Source organism: Diadema setosum, chromosome 5 (assembly GCF_964275005.1).
Source record: "Diadema setosum chromosome 5, eeDiaSeto1, whole genome shotgun sequence".
NCBI classification, from domain to species: domain Eukaryota; kingdom Metazoa; phylum Echinodermata; class Echinoidea; order Diadematoida; family Diadematidae; genus Diadema; species Diadema setosum.
The window spans coordinates 13,584,425-13,611,257 of record NC_092689.1 but is presented as its reverse complement, the minus strand read 5'-3'; the positions used below and the strand labels follow the sequence as shown (position 1 = coordinate 13,611,257).

The window sequence follows — 26,833 nt, the reverse complement described above, 5'->3', positions numbered from 1 at the left end:
CAATCTGTGATACACACATTTTTTTTTTCCGGAAATCAGATGGACATTATGTTGATGTTAATTTTTTGTGAATTATTGATTTAATGTGTATCTTGAGCTCTGCCACAGTATGTCCTTCACATATTCCTTGCTTGTCGTTGTCTTGTCTTCTTGTTGTCTTTGTTATTTGTTGTGACAGGGGAAGAGGAAGAATGAAATGTGATGATTAATGGTTATATGAATGATTGTGTTTTTTAATTATAATCTAATGTTAGGTTTTTAAGTATGAAGTTAGATATTGTTAGTTGAGTAATATTGTTTGTTTGTAATTTGGGAATTAGTTGGTAAAAAGGTGAAGAGAAGTGTGATAATTGAGATGTGTTACAGTTTGTATCATTGTACATGTATAATGGTATGTTATATGCACACACTGAAGTATTAATGATGTAAGAAGGTGCTGAATGGAACTGAATTAAAAATGAAGTTTAAATGATTTTATTAATGATGTAAGTAAGTATTAAATTGTTGTAGGAAAATGAGGTTAGTTTTGATGGTGATTTTAATAGTCATGATTGTATGTAGAAGGAAATACGGGAATGAGAAGTAAAGAGAAGTTGTGTTATGATTGTATTTGATAGTACATGTACGTTTGTATTTGTATTGTAATGATTGTAACATTAATGAATGTGTAAGGAAAGAAGTAGGAAAGGAGAAGTGAAAGGAAGTTAAAATGATTGTAATGATGATAATAGTATATGGAAAGAATTGGGGAAGGAGATGTGAAAGGTTGTGTAATGATTGAAATTAATATATATATAATGATAGTATAAGGAAAGGAGTAGGGAAGGAGAAATATAAGAGGTTGTGATTTTAATGTTAGTTTTGATTTTAAAGTTTAGTAATGAAAGAAGTAGGAAAGGAGAAATGAAAGAAAGTTATAATGATTGTAATAGTAATAATGGTATACGGAGAGAATTGGGGAAGGAGAAGTGAAAGGTTGTGTAATGATTGATTATAAATTTTTAGTATGATGTAATGATAGTATAAAGAAAGAAGTAGGGAAGGAGAAATATAAGAGGTTGTGATTGTAATGTTAATCTTGATTGTTGTGATAGAGTATTTGAATGATAAATGGTGTTTAGTTATTTATGTTGATATGTTGATGATTGTATGCCTTTCACAATGTATACTAAGGGTAGCATTATGTGCAAGGTAATAGTACACATGTACGAGTTACACTGTTCGAGTGAAGTGTAATTATTTGTTTTTGTTCCCATTTCCACTCTTTATTCAGGATCGAAGATTTTTTTATGGATAATGATAACTTTATCTTAAGAACAAGATGTTGTTTTAGTATGAATAGTTGAATACACTATTCAGCTTTCAGCTTTGTGTACTAAGACAAGTGTAATATTTTGTGGAATGTGTTTATTTATCTTATGGCTAAGTACTGCTTGTATTAGAAGTTGCAGGTACATGTGTTTGGTATACCCATCTGAGCCACCGGCATGGGGTTGCCTGTTTTCATGAGGAATATTTTGGGGTCAATAATTTTTGTTGGTGCTATTATGCCAAATTATTCTCTCACTTGCCATATATTTTGGTGTTGTTTTATATGGTGGTTTAGTGATATCTGTTATCGAAATTACAGAAGATTGCGCCAATTCGGTCATTATAAAACAAATGATTTCATGATCAGGTTTTGCAGCTAACCTGACACTTCATTTATAGTTTCAGTTGTTTTTTTATGGTGATACCCACCCTCGCACTGAACGTGGCTCTGAGCTGTTCTGATGGACCCCCTTGTGGTTATGAGAACTTCTCGTTGACCAGTTTATTTTGTGATACTGTTTATTGATAGTCAAATTCATAGGTAACTTGTCAGTACTTATGTTATTGGACTACATGTAGTCCCCAGAGTCATAGTCATTTAATGATTATGTTTAAGTAGCAATGAGTTTGAAGCCTGTGTTTTATTGTATAGATGGTCACGTGAGTACTACATGAATAACCTGGCCATATGGATATATACGGATCATGTTTATTTTGGCCCGTGTATGTGATCAAGTCTATATTATTTTGGATAGTGATTTCTTGAAATTTAGATGGTTCTGTTCAGGTCCATTGATCTACCACTGTTTTTGTTAGATGGTTGTGATACAGTGTAGTTGTACGCTGTTGTTCCATTGGTTACCAGTATATTTGATCCCCATGCAAGTTCCTGCCTATTTTGTAGGCATGTTCATATTTTTTCAGGGTACTGTGAAAATAACAAATCTTTCATTGTTTACGTGGTACTCTCTCCTAGAGCGTTAGTTTGATTACCTTTTCATTATCTGACTGAAGTTTTTATATTAGATTAGTTTGCCTTGTTAGGATGTGCCGCATACGCGGGCCCTGTCATTTAGGATAGTAGAGTACATGTTGTAGTTGTCCCTATTCAGTTTTTAATTTGGCGAGGAAGGGGATATAGAAGATGTGATCAGGATGATTTGAGTGTATGATCATATAAATATTATACATGGTGTGAAGTCTACACATTGTGTTGGTTAACCATCACATATGGTGATGATTTTAATGGTCAGAATGATTGTAAAGCCAATGCTGGTTTTATTTTTGTGATACAATGTATATATGTTTTAATCTATATACCCTTATTATATCTTGATCTTAATAAGAAATCGATGAGTGTATATTGATATAATTGTCTGCAGGAACAATGTTATGTTGAAGAGTTTTCTTTTGTTGAGTGTAATTTTAGACCCATGCACTGCCTTTTGTATAATGAAGGTAATCAGTGTTGCGGTTTAACGATCAGCAGGATATGAATGTATCCAATTTAGGCATGGTAAGTTAAATGGTTATAGTCCACTCCTTATGGGTAGTTTATAAGCCCAATGGTGTTTGTTCGTTTGTGTTATCAGTATTTCTTGTTTTATATTGATCGATTTAATAAGAAGGAAAGAAAGAAGAAGAAAGAAAGAAGAAAAAAGGCAGTCACGCCAGGGATTGTTGTTAGACAGTTTGTTCATGTTACTTGTTAACGCCCTCTATTGGCGGCACCACCCGAGTGTCTCGGGCCTGGTTCAATAAATCCTTTCACACCCTACTCGAGGTCGTCTGGAGTTTCGTTATTCGACTGGCGCAGACATGTTTGGACAAAACATTATTTCATTATGGCACACAAAATGGTCCCTATGTGGCATGCAAGGACCAAATATTTTGTGGCATTCAAGATTCATTGAGAAGTGTCATGGCTATGCAGAGGTACACGTATTTACATATGCCTGTATTGTTTTGTTACTCTGTTCTGATTTTCAGCTGAAAGATGTCAAGGCATCAGAGATTATGGACGTATATGAACACAAGTTGTCCTCACTTGCAGTAAGTACATCCACATATGGGGTGATGATAGACTCTGTGAATATCAGCTGTTGGCTTAAAAGTGTTTTTTTTTTTTCCAATGCTGACTCAATAATTTCTTGTTAATAGTGTGTGTTTCTCAGATTCATATCAACTTCATGTTGTTGTAGACATATGACTGAGGTAAGCAGATGCAAATGTTGCATTGAATTATGTGTCTTCCATGTTTTGACAGATCTGTTTGTTGTGTTTGGTTTTTGAGTACTGTCTACAATTAGGCCTACTGATTTAAACAAGTGAAATAAATATGTAGCCCTGCATCACAAACCCACTAAAAAAAGTCACCAGACAGAGATTTTAAGAAAAGGGCAAATTCTTAAAGAGCAGACTCTCTGAACTTAACAATAATGTATAAGTCAATACAAATGGACTCCATTAACCCATCTAAATAATGAAAAGAAAGTACGCACTCTGGAAAAATGTGTACTGGGAGAAGAGACTTTGAATTTAGGGTCTGTTCAGGTGCTTATATTTAATCTCAAACTGTGCTCTGTGCAATGAATGGGACAAAACACAGGATGCAAAACTACCTAGTGATCACAATGAAGGGATTATGAGATTTAGCTGAAATTTGGCACTCTCAATGAGCACATTCTATTCATAACTTATACTAACATTCAGTGCAGTGGCATCATTTTCTCGAAAGTTATTAGAGTTGGAAGTGAAGAGTTGTGAAGCGTTTCTAAGAAACGAAAAGGGACCTCAAAGTCATTTCCGATCACACGATTCTACAAATAAAGCGTTCTGGAAAAGCTGCAAAAAAAAAAAAAAAAAAAAAAAAACTTTAATGATCCAAAACTTTAGAATTGTGTAGAGCAATTGCTCTTTCAGAAAATATGAAAAAACTAAAGATGGACTAGGTTGAATTGACACATTTCACCAATGTGGAGTCCTCCCACAAAATCAGGTTGTGTGACTTTCTGTTGGTTTTGTGATTGACAGTCACATCTCTATAGACAAGTGATCTGAATATACGTTGTATTGTGTGAAATTTCAATAATTAAGAGATGCTACTTACTCTCAACTTTTATCATTGATGGTGATGTGAGAAGTTACTTTTCTGTGCCATGTGCACATGATTTAGGGATTTTAAATGCATTAGAAGTTGCTATAATCCTACATGTATGTCACTGTCTGCGCCAATGACAGACCAAGGAAAGTCACCTTCAGGATTTACTGGAAGCCAAGGCCATGGCGCTGGCCCAGGCAGACCGTCTGATAGCCCAGTACCGCTGCAGGAAAGCCCAGGCCGACAATGAGGCAAGTCTTTTGACTGTGACCATGTGTGTGTGTGTGTGTAAATTAAAAGATGACTGCTGCAATGAGTTGTGTTCTGGTAAACTTTAAAATAAAAGATATGAATATTCGTGTTGACACTGAAAATGATGATGATGATGATAATGATGATGATAGAAATTGTGATAATAGTAATGATAGCAGTTGTAATAATGATATTGATAATTATATCAATAATTAGTAATTGCAATAATAGCAGTTCATATGATAACAATAATGCTTAAATACATACATATGCTCTGAATATGGGTGTTTCTACACATTGTATGTGTTTTAACAGCCTAGAACTGATGTATTCCTTGAAAGAACCAGAATTAATGATAGAGATACTTGGGATGAATAAGTAGTAGAAAAAAACTGTACCGTCTACAAAATCACACAAATGTAATGTGAAGTCCCAAGAATAATGTATCAACTTTTTATGCCTCAGCCACAAAGTGCCGCCGGAAGCATTTTGTTTTCCAGTTGTCCGTCTGTCCATCCTCTTGTTTGTACATTGTTGGTGTTGTTTTTTAGTCACTTCCACGAGAAGAAGAATATTTTGCGGGCATAAGTGTGTATCAGAGTTTTGCGCAATTATTTTCTCTAACATGTTTGCATTGTCTGTATCAAGCTTTATCTGTATGAAATTTTGCTGCGCATGACATTTCTTCTCTGATGAGTGATTCGAAAAACGATTCTATTTTATTTCATTTCTTCTTCTTTTTTTTTGATGGACTAGGCACGTAAGCTGCGATCCATGATCCAGGAGTCTGAGAAGAGGAGTGAAGAGTACAGGGAGCAGCTGTCAGAGGCCACACTGGAGAGGGAGAGGATGCTAGCCGAGGGGAAGGCAATGATGGGCCAGATTGAGCGGCTGGAGGCAGTTGCTAGGGAACACGAGAAGCTAAAGGCTGCCTACGCAGAGCAGACGCAAAGGTTTGACATGCCCAGATTATGTTCAGAATACTGTAAAGTGGTTATTTTCATGTGAGTAATTTTTCGCGCTTGACATATGGCGAGCTTTTATTTTTGTGCTAGCTTCTGGTTGCACGAAATGCGCGAAAAATTTCAACACTGCAGAAATTTCCATTTTACAGTAAATCGTGCCAGTGAGCATGTGAAGTGGAGTTCCCAAGTTCTTGAGTCAAGTACATGTAGCAAGCACCTTACTGAGACTTGAGAACTGAGATGAATCTTTTTGTGGAGCATTCGAACCTTGAACCGTGAAATTCTTTTACAGTCTACCATGAACCAACTCAAATCTGCTAAACATACAGACCCTCCCTCCTCAAAAAAAAAAAAAAAAAAAAACCACAGATGCACACATGCTCCTGTAATACACAGATGTGCAAGGACAATACATCACAGTTACACACATTTTAATGTTGCAGGCATTTTGTGCAAATTGGTAACTAATGAAATGGTCGTAGATACTGTACGAGCTGAAATTTTCGCGGTGGTTTTATTTTCGCGAATTTTGCGAATCGCCTTTGAATCGCGAAAATAACAACGCGCAAATAACTAAGTTCAGTTAGACCCTCGCAACCGCGAAATTAACAACACGCGAAAATGTCCTCTAAGGACCAATTCGCGAAAATATCTGTACGCGAAAATTTCAGCTCGTACAGTAACGCATACAATGTTGTATGCATACCTTCCAGGCTATCCAAATCTAAGGTTTCATTTAGAGAGAAGAAAATGCAAACAGACACACCCATCCTTGGAACAGCAAAAGAAATACTGATACAATTTCGTTTAATGGTCTCAGATAACGCATACGATGTTGTATGCATACCTTCCAGGCTATCCAAATCTAAGGTTTCATTTAGAGAGAAGAAAATGCAAACAGACACACCCATCCTTAGAACAGCAAAAGGAATACTGATACAATTTTGTTTCCTTGATTGGCAGTCAAATGTGCCAGGTGCTGTTTTACACCAGCCCCTATTATCAAATCCACTGTAATATTTTGGTACACACCCAACACAGAGGGCAATAGATAGTTATGATATAATATAGTGCGAGAAACTTGTGATTATACTCTGACAGAAGTAATACAAAATTTATTTGTGTGTGTGTGTGGGGGGGGGGGGTGGGGGTTCACATATTGCATGTTACTCTGAATGTCTCACTGAAATGATGAATACTTAGTGCTGGTAACTCATAGTCTTACATAGTGTGCATATTACTGCTTTAGTCCCTGGTTGAATCATTTTTCCATTGTTTCTTTGTTTGTTTGTTTTTTATTCAATGTTCAAAATTCTTGAGTTCAAACTTTTTAACAGAAAGGCAAGCAGATGTGATTGTAACCACAGAGTCATGTGTCTGTCACTCCGTCCAGGTTGGAGGCCGTTCAGAACTGTTTGGAAGACAAGAAACAGGAACATGCCAGCCTCCTGGAGCTTCATGAGGTGCTCACCAAACACAGCGAAGCCCTCAAGCAGAAGCATGAGACGTAAGTCCACTTTTGTTGGCATGTAGGCAGGGCTGCACACTAACCCATTTTTTATTTGTTATTTTTTACTGGTCCGACCTGTCTGTCAGACCAGTAGGTACCCAGTTTTTCCATACTCGACTGGTTCATTCCTGAAAAAGTCAGACATGAGTCAGACATTGATTTTTACTTGTCAGGGACTGTTGGACCAGTGTCAGTGTGCAGCGTTGGTGTAGGTGTAACCTCATTGTGAAATCTGTCTGAGCTCAGTGAGTGCAATGTGGTAATAAAAGGCTAGTATAGTTTTGGTAGAGGTGGGGATTTTAATAGGCTTCCCTAACTTATTGTGAAATATAAACCACTTATATGAAATATTGAAGAACATACAATTCTAAGAGGAATTAAAAGTTTACGTGATGAATATTGTTTGTGAAATGGCTGAAATATCCAAAAACAAAGCAAAACAAAGTGGTCCTAGTAAAAGGTGGGTCCCACCTTTTATTAGGTCCTCTTTATAAGCTCTGTTCCTCTGTTACTTATCATGTCATCTTCAACAACATCTTATTTGAAGATGGCACTAAGCATTATTGAACAAGGAGCAACTGCTTTGTTTTACGCCTGATCTCCTCTTTTTGTTCAGCTGACAAATGAATACAAGGAAACTGTACTACAGTCAAACTCGGATACCTCGAATTCGTCGGGACTGAAGAAAATGGTTTGACGTACGCGAATTTCGAGGTACGCGTACGTCGAATTTTCTTCGACTTATCCGATGTGTAACGATGTTCGACGTTTATCGATGTTCAACATGGTGTCTGTTATAGTGCCTACTGATTGTTTGCATGCTTGTCAATTTGAATTGAATCAACTTTTATATGAATGAATTGAGTGAAAATCGGAAATGAAATCAAAATTTCAGAAAAAAGATTTTGGTGGCCCGATCGCGCCACCAAAAAAAAAAAAAAAAAAAAAAAAAAAAAAAATTGGATGTTTGCCTTTACTTTTGAAAATGAACAGCGGTAACAATCGGCTACGTAAGATGCTAAAATAAATGTCAGGGGTTTGCGTTTAATTGTGGAAATGAATGACGGTAATATTCGACTCGGTATGAAACTAAAATAAATGTCGGATGTTTGCTCATACTTTTGGAAATGAATAACGATAAGACTCAGCTCCGTATGGTGCTAAAACTAATGTTAGATATTTGATTTTGCGTTCGGAAATGAATAAGGATAACATTCGGCTCCGGAAGACGCTGAAATAAATGTCGAATTTTTGCTATGACGTTCGGAAATGAAAAACAATAACATTCAACTTCGTACGATGGTTAAATAAATGTCGGATGTTTGCTCATACTTTTGGAAATGAATAACGATAAGACTCAGCTCTGTATGGTGCTAAAACTAATATTAGATATTTGATTTTGCGTTCGGAAATGAATAAGGATAACATTCGGCTCCGGAAGACGCTGAAATAAATGTCAAATTTTTGCTATGACGTTCGGAAATGAAAAACAATAACATTCAACTCCGTACGATGGTTAAATGAATGTCGGATGTTTCCTTATACTTTCGAAAGTAAATAGCAATAGCATTCGGCTCCGGAAGATGCTAAAATAGATGTCAGATAATCGTTTTTATGTTCGGAAGAAAATAGCAGTAATATTCTGCTCCATCATGTCCAAATGATGCTAAAATAACTGTCTGATGTTTGCTTTTAAATTTCGAAATGAATAACAGTAACATTCAGCTGCGTTTAATGGTAAAATTAATGTTTGATGTTTGCTTTGACGTTCGGAAAAGAGTAACAATAATATTCAACTCCTGACAATGATGAAATAAATGCTGGATGTTTGCTTTTACGTTCGAAAGTAAATTGGAATAACATTTAGCTCCGGAAGATGCTAAAATAAATGTCGAATGTTTGCTTTGATGTTCTGAAGTGAATAACAATAATATTCAACTCCGTACGCTGATAAAATAAATGCCGGATATGTGCTTTTACGTTCGAAAGTAAATGTCAATAGCATTCAGCTCCGGAAGATGCTAAAATATGTGTCGAATGATTGCTTTTACGTTTGGCATGTTTGGAAGTGAACAGCAGTAACATTCTGCCCCATACGATGATAAAAAAAATATTGGATATTTGCTACGGTACATTTCGAAATAAATATCAGTAACATTCAGCTATACGTTTCATGGTCCAAAATGTCTGATGTCTGCCTTGACGTTCAAAAATGAAAAACAGTAGCATTCGGCTCCGTGCGATAATAAAATAATTGTCAGATGATTCATTTCACTTTCTGAAGTGGACAGCAGTAACATTCGGCTCCGTTCGATAATGAAATAAATGTCGGATGTTTGAAATGAATAACGGTAATATTCTGCTCCGTACGATGCAAAAATAAATAACAGATTGTTGCTTTAACATTTGGAAATGATTAATGGTATTAATCCGCTCAGTTAGATGCTAAAACAAATAGCGGATGTTTGCTTTCACGTTTGGAAATGGATTAGGATAGTATTCAGCTCCGTAAGATTCTAAAATGAATGTCGGTTGTTTGCTTTTACATTTAGAAATGAATAACGGTAACTTTCGGCTTTTTACAATGCTAAAACAAATGTCGGATGCTAACAAATGTCAGCAAATGCTCCCATTTTCTCATTTCAAACGTAAGTTTTGACCTCCTCAATATAATGGGCATCAACTTTTTAAATAATCTCTACGCCTATTTGTCAAATCTTTAAACACAGAGTAAGATGATTGAATTTTCTATTCATTTGTTTTAGACATGGGCATCTGTATCACTTCAATAATGCTTAATATTAATTTGTCTATGTTTGGTAGGACCAATTTAGTTTTTCTAATGTTTTTCCCGATTTTTTTTTTTTGTTACCAGATTTTACTTTCGACCACCAGAAAATAAAAATCAATGATATTGGTGGCCCGATAAAACTTAGTGCCGAGCCCTGTGTATTCTATTCTTCATTGTGATCGGCCTATACTTCCAGATTTTCATAATCGCATTGCTGGAAAAAAAAAAAAAAGTTTCAGTGCTTGCGTTCTCGGGGAAGTAAACTTCGTGAAAGGCAAAAAAAAAAAATAGTTTAAAAAAAGGCACTACGAGGGAGATTGATGTTTTGACAGTGGAGCGTGATTAATGGCAAAGATATAACTGCCAACGTAAGCAGGTGCGCCCCGACGGTTGAGAAATCTACGCGCACGGTATGACTGTCTCGATCAAAAATCAAAACACAGTGCAAGGTTAAAGAAAAGCAAATAATGGGGCAGCGCGTAGTGCTATCGTAAAGCACTCCATTGGCACGGGTGCTATGTGCATACCATGTACGTGTGTTGGTAGGTGTTGGGGATTTTCCTTGTCAGCTGTGTAGCGGGTATTTCTTCTTGTGCGCGCGATTGTTCTGGGTCTCAGAATATTTACAATCGAGTGTGAAAACATTTGTGACATGTCTTCGCTGTCCACGCGCGCTTAATCGGAGATGCTGAGTGATGTTTGCAATTTCGATTCGAGCAACATGCTGGGAAAAACAATAAGTTAATTAAGATCGGGACATTAGATTTCCCTTCGAGGTAACCGAACTTCGAGTTATATTTTTCGAGCTACGCGAATTTTAATACACGAAAACTCCATCGGAACAATCGGGACTTTCATTTTGCCCCCGAGGTAAGTGATATTCGGCTTATCCGACGTCAAGGTATCCGAGTTTGACTGTATATTGAGCTTGCTAACAGCGAGATATTGCTTTTAACATGGTGACTTCAATAAGTAGTACCAATGTTCCAGTACTGTACATAGCAGATCTCTTTTTTTTTGTATGTTTACAGCAAGGTAGTATAACATGGTAAATACTGTGGTCTCGACAACGTTGTTGTAATGGGATTTCCCTGTAGTTTCTTTCAGTTTTAAGATATCTCTAGACATCTTGACGTGATTCTATTTACTCTCCTGTGTAGCTGCATTGCCCCTTTTGTAATGATACTAGTGATGTCATTTCTAAAAAGAGAATTCTGAACACAACCGGTAACAAAGTGACACTTTATCCATGACTATAACTGCTAGTTTGTTTTAAGATATATGGACTCTCACTCCTGAATCTTATTTTTCTTCTGATAGTTCAGTTTACCTCCATCCCTCATCCACTGTTACTTTCATAAACATGTCAACATGTGGTTGATGTAAACAAAGAAGAAACGGGTCAGTGTAGTGTTAATGTATGTTTGGAATTAGACTCAAATGGACCAAGAAAGAAACATGGGCGTCCAAGGACACCATGAGGACGTCTCGCTTTTTTTGTCCTTGAACGCTCAGAACGTTGGCGCACCTGGACGAGTTGGAGCGCCAGCACAAGGCGACGGCGAAGCAGCTGAAGCAGACGGAGGTGCAGCTCGGCAGCACGCAGGAGGAGCTGGCCGAGACAAGCCGCACCCTGAGCAAGACGGAGAGGGAGAGGGAGGACCTGGAGGCGGCCATCGACAAGCTGAGAGGGGAGCTGTCTAAGGCGGAGCAGGCCAAGAAGAAGCTCTCTCAGCAGGTGAGCATCGCAAACCTTTGTCTGAAATCAAAAGTCAATCCCAATGGGCTTTGTTAATTCCAAACTGATCATCTTCCACTGCTCCATTCCTTCCTTCTCTTCTCTTCCGTTCTCAGTGCTTTTTTCCACTTCTTCTCATCATCTTTTGTGTGTTCTTACCCCTCTGCACATAACTGCCACCCCCCCTTTCTGATTCGATGGATCGCATATAAATAGGAATATGTGGCCGCTAGTGGTGCGGTCTGCGCACTAGTTCTGTGGGTCGCATATCACTGTAAATATGTGGTCGCGAGTGGTCTGGTCTGTGCGCTCATTCGATGGATTGCCTATAAATATAAATATGTGGTCGGTAGTGGTCCTGTCTGTACATTGACCGTATGCCACGTTCAAATTAATGAGGTAATCTTATGCACCCGCGCACAACTCCCGGAGGTCAAGTGGGTCAAACTTTGGGATTCATTTGTGCACTTCTGATAATGCAGAATTTACTGTGCAGCAGGCACGGGCAGGGTGTATATGGTGGTAATCATATCTAATTTTTCTCGTGTTATTTCGATTAAAACATTGTCACTTCAAAATAGAAATTCATTTTTCAGTGCTTGCTGTTGATATCCCAACACGTAATAGTTGCTCAGAAAATCTACAAAACTATTGCACTTTTGAAATAGAGATAGTGCTCTGTGTATTTTGTGTATGATCAAATATAGCTCGCACTGTGCACTGGCATAGCATTGTTGACTCATTGTGTAGGAATTGAAATACGTGTAGCGCCGCCACAACTTGAATTTTTACAGTTATATGTGATAGGGAGAATTAAATATCTTCATTGGCATGTTCCATCTCCCAGAACATTTCCCGTCCTTTCGTCTCCTCCTTTTCTGCCTTCCCATCATCAATTTTCTTCCTTTATCTCCATCACCTCCTCTGCTCCTTTCTCTGTACTACAACAACAACAACAATGATGACCACAATGACGGCAACAAGAACAACAAAACAATTTCTTTCAACCTCCAAGCTATTTCTTCACAGTTTCATATGCTTCTTTATATGTCTGTGTCATTTCCCTTCCCTCTGTTGCTCTGCCCTTTCTTCTTTCCATTTATCCTGCCGCTAACATGTTCTATTCTCAACCCCCTTCTCTCTTCTACCTCCAGTAAGCCCTCTAGGGCCTGTTTCATAAAGAGTTGTGATTGATCTTACGCTCTATTTATTGAGCGAAACTTGTTGAATCAAGCGTAAGTTCAATGTTGAGCTTAGGTCATGTTCCATAGAGACACGTAAGCTTGATTTCAAGAAAAATCAACTTTTAATAGATTGAGCGTTACTTGTGATCAATCGCAAAGTTGTTTATAAAATGCAAAGATTAGCGATTGATTTCCATTTACGTTCAATCTTTGTGAAACAGGCCCCTGGCATTGGTGGACCTTTCACTTCCACTTTAGAATCACAGCTTCTTCTGCCATCTCCATATGATCACATTTCTCCTTCCCTTCCACTACCCCTCTTCTGCCCATATCTTCTCCCTTCTTCCTTACCTCTTCCTTTCCCTTCTCCCCCATCAAATTTGCCTCATCTCCTAGCTGTTCCTGATTCCTTCATCTACGTATTATACAAATTGTGAATCATCACAAGTGCGAAGGTACAAGATTCTGCACAAAGTGAAAGGTAAAGGCGTTGTATTCAACGAGACGAAGCAGAGTCGAAGCTGAGTTGAATAGTGTGTCCCTCATCTTTCATCAAATGCAAAATCTTGTTCCGTTCCATGAGCAAAGACTATCATACACTGTTTTATACAACACCTCAGATGTTTACAGATGGGGTCCACACTGATTCATGAATTACTAGTAGAAGAATGGCAACCATTTTTTTTTTGTGTGTGTGAAAAACAATGTGTGGCACAATAAAATCAGTCGTTGACAGTATCGTCAGTGACTGAATGCGCTTGTAACTGATTGAGTGTGTGCAGCACAGGTATGTTTATTGCAATGTCAGGGGCATGCAATGATGCAAGAGCTACCAAGAGTTTCACATGGGAGTCAATGTACATTGGTGATGTTCGCTGTGTTCTATCCATTTTTGCTTTAAACAAAATTGCATGGCCCAGCAGTGCAGCCAGCAGTGGTGCTTTAACTGCATGTCACATGATTCACAATAGACCAGTCAGATACATGTTGTAGCTAGAATCTTTGTTAAGTGTTGTACAATGTAAAGTCAATGCTATAGGTTTGGAGAGTGATTGCAAGCTTGCTCACACAGGTTCATTGAAAGTTTACTGGCACTATTACAAAAGAGTGAAAATCAAATCAGTTTGACTGGACTTACTTGTGAAAATCCCGGAGAGAACAGTTCTGTGACTCGTCCGAGTCACTTCTTCAGTTCTGGCTGGCTGGCGAGCAGGGGAGGGGGACTCCGACACAACCTTTCACCAACATACAAGTTGGTGATCCAGAAAATTCCTTGACGCACAGACAATAAAGGCAGTAACATCGCCCATTCACCCATCACGGATGAATGCTGGCCAACCAGACAGAGCTGAAGAAGTAACTCAGATGAGTCACGAAACTGTTCTCTCTGTGATTTTCACAAGTAAGTCCAGTCAAATAGATATTCACTATTTCAGCATACTACTTGGATGAATCAAAATCTACGTTGATATATTCACTAACAATCCTTTTGTTTTTGATGGTTTACTCTCTGAAGCAATTGTTGGGTCCATAGTCACGTCATTCCGTACAGATAAGACACTAAATTAAAATGCTTTCAGCATAGTTCAGTATTTTTGGAGGCGCTGTTTGTCAGTTGATGATTTCATTTTGAAATGACCCAAAACATCATGTCATTTCTCTAGTGTCAAGTGCTAATGCAGGAATAAGACAGGTTTACAAGCAGAATATTATGATCTTTACGTTGTCATAGTTCAAAGTCAAAAGTGTACAAAGTATTGAATTACTTCGGGGCTAGAAATCCAAGTAGTTGTTTCTGGACTACATTAATGAAGCTTCATCGAAAACAAGTACATTATATCTCTTTGATCAGTGTAGTTTCCTGATGTTTGCCCACGATTTATTTTGACATGTATGTGTATAAAAATGACTTCTTGTACCATAAAATGGTTCTAGATTGTCAAGTGATGATTTATGTGAGACATGCAGACATGCCAAATTTACACAATATGATATGTATTGGTGACGGTGCTTCACAAGACGTGGGATTTTACATGAGGACTCAAACTAGGTGAAGTGGGTCAGCCTATTTAATCTTTAGTTTCTTAAAATTTCTGAAAGACTGAAATGACTGGATAATTGTGATTTTTGCAGTTGTTCTACAATTTTATAACGCTTTATTGTAAAGTAGTTTGATTACGCATGTTCTAATGGCCACTTTCATTTCTTAAAACCCTCTGCACACCCTTCATTTTCAACTCTGAGAACTTTAGAATTTATGATGGTATTGCTTTGAAAGTTAGTCAGTAATAAAAAGCATGTGCTTATAGAGTGCACAAAATGTCAGCTTAGTCTGATAGTCCCTTCATTTTAGTTACTGTGGAGTTTTATACCCTTTTTTTTGTTGTTGTTGTTGTTTTTTTCCCGTTCATTGTGCCCAGCACAGCTTGGTGAGGATTAAACACTTGAATAGAACCTGAATTTCAAAGCCTCTTTTCTTAAGGAAACTCCATTTGTATTGAGTTATATATCATTCTAAAGCTTAGAGTCTGCTCTTTCAGAATCTACCCTTAACCAGTTGAGGACGGGCTGATTTTGCTACAACACGCATTTCCCATTGACACTTGCCCGAGTATACTCGGGACTTGTCCTCAACGGATTAACTGAAAATCCATGGCTGGTGACTTTTTGGTGGTTTTGTGATGCAGGGTCACATTTGCCCTGCGTTCATAGAGAATGTGCCTTAAAAAAGGGAATGTTCCTAGAATTAAAGTAACAAAAGAAAAGAAATACATCAGAGAATTTGACAAATCTGTGAAAAATGTAAGCCCACATGCTGTGGTTTGTCACTTGAAGTTATATGAGAACCTCATGCAAAGTAGCTGTCATTGACAATATGAACATAGGGATGTTCTTGGTCTGGAAACCCACTCTCTCAATGTTTGTTGTAATGTGTGGTGTGGTCAAAGTAGACAAGTCAGCATGGGTCCAGCAGGTCACAGAATGATATCTTAACCCTAAAAGGGCCGGGGAGCGGAATCCGCCCCCCCCCCTCGCGGTTTCGCGCTTTAATTTTGTAACGCGAGAAGGCCTCGTCGCGAGGCTTCTTGACTTTCTTTGTTCAAGCCTCGCGCAACTTTTGAGACCAAATTCGCAACATCCGCGCATACTTTTTCGAAGCCACGCCCATTTTTGTAATGGCATGTTGCCTCAAAACGGGCACAATTTTGTGATTTTGTGTACATTTCCTATGGAAAACAGTGCTCTGTCATGAAAGTCGTAAAAACCGGATTATTTTTACAATTAATCATTTTCATTGATTAATTTTATTCTGATTATGGTAGAAAAGTGGTCAGTGACAATTTCCAATAAAAAAAACAAAGAAAAAACAAAGAAATACATAAGAAATTCTGAAAACAATAAAATACATAAGAATTGAAAGGAGTTTTGGAAGTTTTTGTGATGTACTAATGTTGAATATGCTGAAACAGATTTACAGACCAAAAAGTAGACTCTCAATGCTTTTAATTAGGCTAAAATATGATCTTGAGCTTAATTTGCATAATTAATTAATTAAAATTAGAAATTGATAGTTTCAAAAAATTTTATGACGCAGTCTTGTAGATTATGACGTGGGTGTCAAGCATGCCAAATTTCGTTGCGATCGCACCACCGATGGCGGAGATCTCGGGGGGGGGGGGGGGGGGGTGGGGGGGGATCCGCCCCCCTCCGGTTTTAGCATAGCCAAAAAGGCCCGGCCTGATTAGGGTTAATCTTTAGTCCCTTGTCTTGTCCAGTGAGGTGATTATTTCCACCTCCAGGGTTGATCTTTAGAGAATAGAAATAACACCTAACACCTGGGGAAGATAACCAACAACACCAAGCAAACAAGTGTGATACATGTAAAAGAGAATTAGCCCCAGACAGATATATATATCTATATGTACCCAGTGAATGCCGCACCACAGGAACACACCTGTGAAATTTGAGGATGTTTGGGAGGAGCTGAAGTTGTGTAATCTCCGTGCCATCATTTAGGAATAGGAAGGCTTCAACAATAGTGTGATGTCACAGTGATATAATCAGGGTGCTACATAAGTGCTTGCCCGATTGCCTGGGGTAAGTGAAAATCAAAGTCAGGCAAGTGTTTTGAAACAGTGAGGAAAAATGCTTGCCCGAACTGGGCAAACAAAAAGTTTTGAAGCCACCTTTTGTTAAATTTTTCCCCCTGGGCTTCAAACACATGAAATAAACCACACAGAAGCCAAAAGATGATGAATATGTAGTGATGCAAGGCATTTCATTTCAGCAACTTTTATGAAGAAGTCCCAATGCAGTGCAACACCAACACTCAATCAAACCAAGTTTGTTACTCTAATGTGTGTTAACGTGCGAACCAACATGTGCTGTTTATTCAAGTGGTTGTGTTTTATCAAGCCCTGGACTCACAAGTGATTTTCTGTACATCACTTTCTTATATCTTTTGAACTCTCATTTTGGGCAAGTAAAATTCACGTTCGGGCAAGCGTTCTGCAACAATTTGAAATCTGCTTGCCCGGCCGGGCAAGTGGTAAATATAAAGTTATGTAGCACCCTGATAATGTAAAAAAAAAAAAAAAATAGAGGTGATTCCACGAGATTTCACCTTTTGTTGAAAGTGCTTATTTTTGGACCTGTTTTACAGGCATATGTTAAGGGTAATATTATTTCCCCTGCCTTTGGAAGTAGGTATTGAAGTCGTTGTCTTTCATTTTGCTAAAGAAATGAAAGATAGGGGTATAGTAATGTATGAAATTCTCTTTATATCTTCTTCATATTGGGCCACTATACTGTGATATATGGAACTGTACGGCAGGTAATACTTCTGCTTTATTCCATGCAGGTTATGGGGTGCATTGGTACATTATTTGCAGATCAATGTGTGCACGATGTCAAGTGTTTGCCAGACTAGTCATCCTCTTCTAAAATGCAAAAGGAAACCCTTCTGTTCTACTGTATACACCAAATACACTCAGCAAAAGAGAAAGTAAACACTTTTCCATTACATTTTTTTCCTAGAAGATTTGGGTAAAAGTCTTGATTTGATTTGATTTTGATTTTATTTCTGAATTTCTTTTCATACATAAATGAAATACAAGGTCAATTGAATTAATTAATTTAGCACAGTATAATTTGAATCTGACAGTTAAAACAAATAAATGATTTATTCAAATATTCATCTTTTTTTCCCCTGACACAATGCAAAATGAAAATAAACCAACTATTTAGTGCATACATTTATGCAAGCATAAGTTACAGTATATCTCTTGCTGAAAGAGAAATTGGGCAATTCTTATCATCATAGTAATCTTAGGTCATATATTAAAGGTTATTCAATTGGCTATCAAATCAACCCAGTGGGTTGATACAAATTTTACACATGAGTGAACACATTTGTTTTTGTCTTCCAAGCCACAAAAGTTAAACTTTGACATTTTGTCATTCATTTGCAAATGCCCTTTGTGGTAGCATTGATAACAAAAGATCAGTCTAATACCCCGTTTAGAGTCCCACCAAACACGGAGGTTGTGCTGTGTTCATGCCAGACAAGGGGACTCTAACGGTCTCGGCACAAACACGGCGTGAACATAGTCTGGTTTCAGACCCTTTGCCAACTATACTCCTTTTTAATACAAAACGCCCCCTCCGCAGATTTCATCTCCGCCCTTAATGAAGTTGCTGCTTTTGCCAACGGCTAAGGCCCGTCAGCTGAACCTGCTACTTCTTTTGTTGTTAGAAGGCGTTGATATTCTGAAAAGGAAATTAGCACAAGAAAACGGTCTGAAAAACAGACTAGAGTGAGCACAGCACACACTTCCAGTGACCAGCACTGTTTGTGGTGAAAAAAATGCCCTTCCACCGGTTTCCATACAAATGTATATGGACTTCACTCTAGACAAAAGGGGGACTCTAAACGGGGGTGTCTCTTACCACCCACTGAGTTTGTATAAAAAATTGCTAGTTTTCATCTAGCATGTCCTCCAGAGGTCCTCCTAGACAGGGGGACTCTAAATGGGGTATAACACAATGAGAGACATGAATGAATAGCACAAAATAAGTTTTTGCTCCCTTGTATCTCTTTATATCCTCAAACAAAATTAAATTGGGAAACTAAAGGGGGAAATAAGAGGGTTTTTTTTTTGTCTGCTCAAATTCTAAAGACATACGAAGTAAGCCGCAAAGGTAATAAAATTGACGGAATTTCTGTATTTCATTCTTTTAATTTAGGAATTTTAGAATTACTGAGACAAATTCAAGAAGCAAATATTATTTTCAATTTTCTTAATTTGAAATAATATGTGACCGTGCACCTCAAAACGAACATAAAGTCGCACACATTGATTGTGCGTGAGGACTGAAAATAAGTGAAATGGGTCAACCCAGCCGAACTTGAGTTTTTCATATTTTCTGAAAGAGCAGGTCTTCTTTTACATTATGCTAAAATTTGGTATCATAAAACGGGCAGGAAAGTGTGTTTTTTAGCACTTTATCTTGAACATTTTTGGTAGAATAGTGTGATTAGGTGTGTTTTTAGAGTTCCCTTTTTCATTTCTGAAAAACCTTGTCCACACTCTTCACTTTCAACTCTAACAACTTTTGAAAGAATAGTGCTACTGCTTTGAAAGTTGGCATTACTTATGGACAGAATGTGTTAATGAGGCAGGCTTAATTTCAGTCTAATCTGATAATCTCTTCATTGTTGTTACTCTGGTGGTTTACTTCATGTTTTTTTGTCCCATTCATCGCACAGCCAGCACTGTTTGGTAAAGATTAAACGCTTGAATAGACACTGTACTTCAGAGCCTCTTTTCTCAGTTCACACTTTTCCTGAGTTTGTGCTTTCTATCCAATATTTAGATAGGTTAGGGGAGTCCATTTGATTTGAGTTATACATCATTTTAAAGCTTAAAGTCTGCTCTTTCAGAATATGGTCTTAACTAAAAATCCATGTCTGGCGAATTTTTGTTTGTTTTGAGGTGCAGTGTCACATATTTCAAATTTCTACCATTTTGTTAATATTGCCCCTTTTGTAATGTCATTAGAATTTGGATTTAAGAGAAGATTCTTCATTTTCTCAATTATTTTTTGCCTTTCTTTATCTTTTGGGGCTACAAAGACAGTATAGAAATCAGTGGGTGATTTTTTGCAAATTGGTTTGTGTTTCTTAATGTTTTAAATTTGTCTTTTGTTCTCATTGTTATACGGAAGAGCATATATACATGAATCTGAAATTGTCCATTTTTGCAATTTTTTACGTTTGTGCCTTGGAAGAGAAATACGCATGTGTTCACTGATGTGCAAAGTTTTCATTTTAAGTGAACTACCAGGTTGATAGCCAAATTAGATTACTTTTAACATGGCATATAAAACATCAATATTTAGTCAAATATTTTATGGAAAATATGAGCTTGAAAAGTGTTTACTTTCCTTTTTTTTTTGCTGAGTGTCTGTTTAAATCAGAAGCATGATATTTTGCAAATTGGGACTGGCAAGTAATTTTGCTACCTTTGTTTTCATGATGAAGTCTATAATGACGGATTGAGAAATAAGTCTTTCCCTCTCCTAGAAAAATGTTGAGTGAGTCCCTATGAGACGATATGCAGTGTATTTTATGCTACAAGAGGCAAATTTTTCATAAGTCTCTGACTTCCTGAACATCGGTGAGCTCGCTAAAGTCACAAAATTCGAGACATCTTTATATGTTTCCTCTAGCACCAAAAGTCACGAGCTACATTAGTGCTATGAGTACATAGATTGGTGACTGACAGGTCCAGGGAAGGGTCCTGTTGGCGGGGCTCAATTTTTTTAGATGTTCATCTTCTTAAAATTATGACAATATTTGTCATTTGGCAGCCAATATTGCTAGGGTGATAGAATACATATTTGTACTGATGGGCATCATGCCCCCACCCCATCCCCCTTGGGACCCAAGGGGACCTGAGAACCCCCAAATTAGAGAATCTAAAAAAATGAACAAACAGCCTCTGTATTTGACCAGAAAACTCTCAGTAAATATATAAGTGTACTCTCAAGTTTGTTTGTTTGTTTGTTTGCTTGCTTGTTTGTTTGTTTGGGTATTTTTTTTTGGGGGGGGAAGGGGGATGGGGGCTAGTAGGCTGAGCGAGGGGGCAGTTTTCACATTTTTAGCTTCTCTTTGAAAATACATGGGCAATTGTGTTTACAAACGGTATTATGGTCAGTGCGATAGAATATCCCCCCTGAAGGCCCTCAAAGCCCTCCCCCTCCAGTTTGCTGTGTTCTGAAGTAAAAGGATCCATAAGTCGCTGATGGCTGAGCCCAGAAAATCAAGTTTGTAGTCAGATCATTAAAATCTTCTTTAAGCATAATTTGGTCTAATGTTTCATCTATCATCTGCTGAAATTTCGAAGCTAAGTGATCAAGGGAAAGGCAAGAAATTAGCATTTTTCTGGGCCATGATTTTCCAACTTTAACGAAACAGAAACGTGTGCGAAGATTTGGATTTAGCGCCGCAGATAGACTCCGCCCCTAGCAATGAGGGAGTGATCTTATTATTCCCCCGCCAAACGAAGTTTGAAGGGGGTATATAGGAATCAGCGGACGGTCGGGCGGTCGGGCAGTCGGGCGGTCGGTCGGGCGGTCGGTCCGTTGCAAATCTTGCGTCGCGAACTACTTCCTCAGTTTTCAACCGATTCCCATAAAACTTGGCACAGATGTGTGCCTTGGGTTGTAGATGTGCAAGACGTAATTTTTGACAGTACCCAAAAGTACGTTGCCATGGTAACGGCATATTATGGGCAAAAATGGGTACAAATCTTGCGTCGCGAACTCCTCCCACAGTTTTTGATCAATTTTTATGAAATTAGGTACAGATATTCATCTGAATATGTTAATGTGCAAGACACATATTTCCGCAGTGGCAAAAAGTGCGTTGCCATGGTAACGGCATGTTATTGGTAAAATATAGGGCAAAATGCTTCATGGCAAAACTGCTTCATCAGTGTTCTTCCAATTCTCATGGAATTCATATTGAATGTTTGTCTTAGGATATAGGTCAGTATGACACATTTCTTGACAGTGACAAAAAGTATGTTGCCATGGTAACAGCTCACATATTATGAGCCAAAATGATGGAAAATTTTGTGTTGCAAACTACTTCCTCAGTTTTTGCCCAATTTCCATGAAACTTGGTACAGATGTGTGCCTTTGGTTGTAGATGTGCAAGACGCATTTTTCGACAGTACCCGAAAGTACGTTGCCATGGTAACGGCATATTAATGGCAGAAGATCAAGGAAAGATCTTGCGGATTTAACTACTTCCTCAGTTTTTTGACCAAAGCTTATGAAATGTTGTTTTGACCAAAGCTTATGAAATGTTGTTTGGCGGGGGTATAACCAGTTGCTGTAGCGACATTTCTAGTTGGTCAATGCGTGGCACCCTGGTTACTGATTGGTTGCGTGTAGACCGCTGGCGCTAAGTTTGACTGAACATCGCGGAGTTCGCTGGGACCATAGCTCCTATTGTCAAGAGGTGCAAACTGTCTTACCTCCCCTTAATCACAATTGTGTCAGAAGGAAAACTTTGAAGGTAGTTTTCTTGAAACGCTGATTTCCTAGAATACTCAGCATGCTCTCATAAAATCATTGATATCTCCGCAACCGAGTACTCTTATGAGTCCTGATTTATATGAAATTAAAGCGGAAGAGTAGGGAATGTCATGTCATTCTCAGAAAATCAACCACCCCCGACTTTTGGATCCTTTGGTCGTAGCGGGTCACCTATGGTCTGCAAGATTGCTTGGAAGGTGAACCTGCTACACTAGGTAACCACTAGACCCCAAGGTCTCTCGTTTTGTTTTGTTTGTTTTATCTCACTCATCATTTATCTTATATCCAAGGGGTGGACCAGGGTTACTGGAAGGCAGTGAGGGATTTTTATTTTTGTCAGTTGTCTTCAGAGAGAGAGAGAAAAAAAAATGACAATAAGAAGCAAGTATGTTTACTCAACCCCCTCAGAGCCTTCAAATATGTGTTTGATATGCTTAGGGCAAAGCCCTCTTCAAAGAAAGACAGACAATGGCCTGGCAAGGGGGAGAACATAATGACATATTTGCTCTAGTAATTTTCTGTGTTGAGAATAATAACCTTTGCACACTCAATCTGACAGAATATGTGACCTCGCATCACAATTAATAGAAAACGGCCTGTCAAGATTTGTTGATTTTGGTCAGATTTAGAAAGAAGAGATTCCCAGATCTTCTGAATCAACTCCTTAAAGTTGAGTGCTTGTAACTAATGAAATGAGTAAATGGTAATCATGACATTTGTCTTACATTTCATCGCATGATTTATGTCATCCTGTATAAAGGGCTTTCGTGAAGAATTGAGCAATTACCCTAATTTTCAGAGAACCAATGAAACTGCGTTCTATCGAATAATGCAACATTGTCCAAGGTCAGATAGAATGGAGTCATATCTGGAATAGTCCATGTTCATAAACCCTGGGGGGTATATGGTACATGAAAACATACAAAGGAATTCCGTATATACAATATAATGATTCATGGCAATCAATTCTTTTATTGGAGATTTTGTTTTTACAAGGTAATGCCCCCTTGTTTTTGTCAGGTCTTAGGGTACAAAGCAACACATTTCAGAGGAGATCTGAAGCTGAAATAGTTTGTTGTATCGAGAGATGTAGCAACATGGTGTAAACAACCAATTAAACATTGAGCAAAGCAAGTTGATAAACAAGCTTGCTAATTCACCATATACTGTATTTGTATGTAAGGCGAGAGAAAGAGAGAGAGGTTGCTTGTGTGTTCCAAGAAAAATAGGGTAATTCAAGATATGCATTCATAACTGACTGCCGACTAACACGATCATTCAGAGTTTGATACTTGCCTTTCTGATACCATTTTTTTTTTAAAAGACTGATAATGGAATGAAAAGAGATCATAAGGAGCCCTGGGTCTTTTTGTCCCCGCCAAACGAGTTCGAGCAGGGGACTATGAAACGGGCTCCGTACGTGTGTGTGTCTGTGCGTCCGTCCGTCTGTGTGTGCATCCGTGTGTGATCAAAATGTTCAATTTGCTACTTCTCTGTCATTTATGAGCCAATTTTGATTCTGTTTGCTTTATATGATAGCACTACATGGGAGCTTTGAAACTCTATACAGAATTTCAGTTGTGACCTTTGACCTTGACCTTTGACCTATATTGTACATTTTGCTACAAAATGCTACTCCTTCGCCATTTCTAACCCGATTTCGATTCCGTTTGCTTTATGTGATGGCACTAGGTGAGGGCTTCCAAACTTCTACACAGAATTTTGACCTTTGACCTTGATTTTTGACCTATATTTTACATTTTGCTACAAAATGCTACTCCTTCGCCATTTCTAACCCGATTTCGATTCCGTTTGCTTTATGTGATGGCACTAGGTGAGAGCTTCCAAACTTCTTCACAGAATTTTGACCTTTGACCTTGATTTTTGACGTATATTGTACATTGGCTACAAAATGCTACTCCTTCGCCATTTCTACCCCGATTTCGATTCCGTTTACTTTATGTGATGGCTCTAGGTGAGGGCTTCAAAACTTCTACACAGAATTTTGACCTTTGACTTCTTTGACCTTGATTTTTGACCTGTATTGTACATTTTGCTACAAAATGCTACTCCTTCACCATTTCTAACCCGATTTCGATTCTGTTTGCTTTATGTGATGACACTAGGTGAGGGCTTCAAAACTTCTACGCAGAATTTTGACCTTTGACCTTGATTTTTGACCTATATTGTACATTGGCTACAAAATGCTACTTCTTCGCCATTTCTAACCCGATTTCGATTCCGTTTGCTTTATGTGATGGCACTAGGTGAAGGCTTCAAAACTGCTGCACAGAATTTTGACCTTTGACTTCTTTGACCTTTGACCTTGATTTTTGACCTATATTGTACATTTTGCTACAAAATGCTACTTCCGGCGGGGACATATATTACGCCCCGCGTAATTTCTACTTTTCCTTGTATATCTTTAAGGCAAACACTGATTATTTTCTTACCAGAAATGTGTTTATTTTTACTGCTTAGAAACAGAAATACAACAGATTCTGACAAAATCTCGATAGCAAAATGAATTTGCACTCTTTTGGAGGTATTCTTTCCCTTCTCCCAATCAAAGTCCATTGTCACAATTAAAAAAAAAATGCTTACTTTTGTTCTGTGTCGGTGTGCAATCACAGTGTCAACTAAACAGAGAAAAGAAAAATGACTGCTTTTTGTTATTAATGTCACATCATGATTGTGAATTGTTTATAATTTATATTTGTTTGCATTCAAAGTCATGCCTCTCTCTATCACACACTCCACATGCATGCAAACATATGGACATGTACAGTATGTATGCAAGTATCACCAATGAAATAATGTATCCATGTGCATACATGTGTATGTAAAATGTATGTGTATGTGTGCATGTTTGTATAATGTTTTATATGCTCACATGTGACCGCTCAGCTCAAACCCCCCCCCCCCAAAAAAAAAGTCACAGATCAGGATTTTCTGTAATGGCCAAAAATATGTCTTCAGGTTGACCAACTCAAATTTTTGAAGTTTCTCTTACCTGAGAGAGTAATCTTTAACTTTTAAGATTTTGGCAGTTTAGAACTAAGTCAAAATTTAGAAATTTAATGGTTTGGGTTTGTTTGTTTGTTTGTTTGTTTTTTTCAGGTCATTTTTTTCCATTGATTCTTCTGCACAGCATGCCCTAGTAACCTTCATCTTTAAATTCTCTTTTTCCCCCTTTCAAGGAAACTCCCTTTCCTAATTCTCTCTTACTTCAATCACTGTATGAATGGGTTAGGATTGGCTGATTTGGAGAAGTTAGTCTTGTCACCCCAGCAACGATATGTAGTTTCATATATCATTCTTGCCAATATGTGAAATCATTTCATGTACCAATAACTACGTCACATCTTTCGCGTATACCTCACAGGTATCAAACCTGGAGTCTGAGTGCCGGCAGCAGAAGAGCGCCCTCAGGGAGAAGGACGCCCTCATAAGCCAGCAGAAGCAGGAGCTGAGCAAGCAGCAACAGCTGACCCTGATGATACACAGCCTCACGAGCGCCCAGCAGAAAACAGACTGATCACCGCCCACATGCATCCCAGGCCTTGATATTACAGTAGCCCAGTGGCTCCAGACCACTACAAATTGATGTCAGGCCACCACATTTTGAAAAAGGCCATCTATTGGTGGCCCAATTGGACACTTTAGATTCAAAATGTATTGTTGTGTTTCCATTAATTTTGGGCCACTGCATTTCTTTTTCAGGCCACCGAAATTATAGATATTTGCTGATTTTAGTGGCCCGAACAGGACACCAGAGAAAGAAGTGAGTGTCGAACCCTGCTTCCTGGGGGAGGAGCCGGCAGTATAATTGTGAGAAGCTGGTTGACACTGACCCAATGTACACTGCACTCTCAGACACGGAAAAGGGAAGGCTTACGTCTTCATGCCACCTCTGTGGACAATGTTGGATATGCTTGCTGCTTGCATGACAGAATTCCAGGCCAAACTATCCATGGAAGTATATGTGTGAATACATGTATAGTTTCATGTTTGGTTTTCATCATCAAGTTGTGTTTAAAGGGAAGGTAAACCCAAAAAGCAATGTGGATTGAGTGAAAGCAGCAACATTAGTAGAACACATCAGTGAAAGTTTGAGGAAAATCGGACAATCGATGCAAAAGTTATGAATTTTTAAAGTTTTGGTGTTGAAACCGCTGGATGAGGAGACTACTAGAGGATATGACGTATGAGTGGACAACAATACAAAGAAAATATAAAGGAAATTCAACAAAAATTCACTTTTCTAGAATTATGAAAGAGCAATGGACCAACCTCTTTCAGAAAGCAGGGGGAATAATTGCTACCTCTAACATACGTCAATATCAAGTTGATGGAATTTGTAATTTTCATAAAAA

At 38.1% G+C, this 26,833-nt stretch overlaps 1 protein-coding gene across 1 annotated transcript in view; it reads left to right on the top strand.

Annotated features, from left to right (window-relative positions):
* The window catches only part of LOC140229105 (protein CIP2A-like), a 43,487-nt gene extending 16,999 nt beyond the window's left edge, over nt 1–26,488 (top strand). The window contains exons 16-21 of the mRNA XM_072309371.1: nt 3,301–3,363; nt 4,552–4,662; nt 5,420–5,616; nt 7,022–7,135; nt 11,445–11,667; nt 25,843–26,488. Of these exons, the coding sequence (XP_072165472.1) occupies nt 3,301–3,363; nt 4,552–4,662; nt 5,420–5,616; nt 7,022–7,135; nt 11,445–11,667; nt 25,843–25,995 (861 nt within the window). The 3' untranslated portion in view covers nt 25,996–26,488. The remainder of the gene's footprint in view (nt 1–3,300; nt 3,364–4,551; nt 4,663–5,419; nt 5,617–7,021; nt 7,136–11,444; nt 11,668–25,842) is intronic.
* The last annotated feature ends 345 nt before the right edge of the window (nt 26,489–26,833 follow it).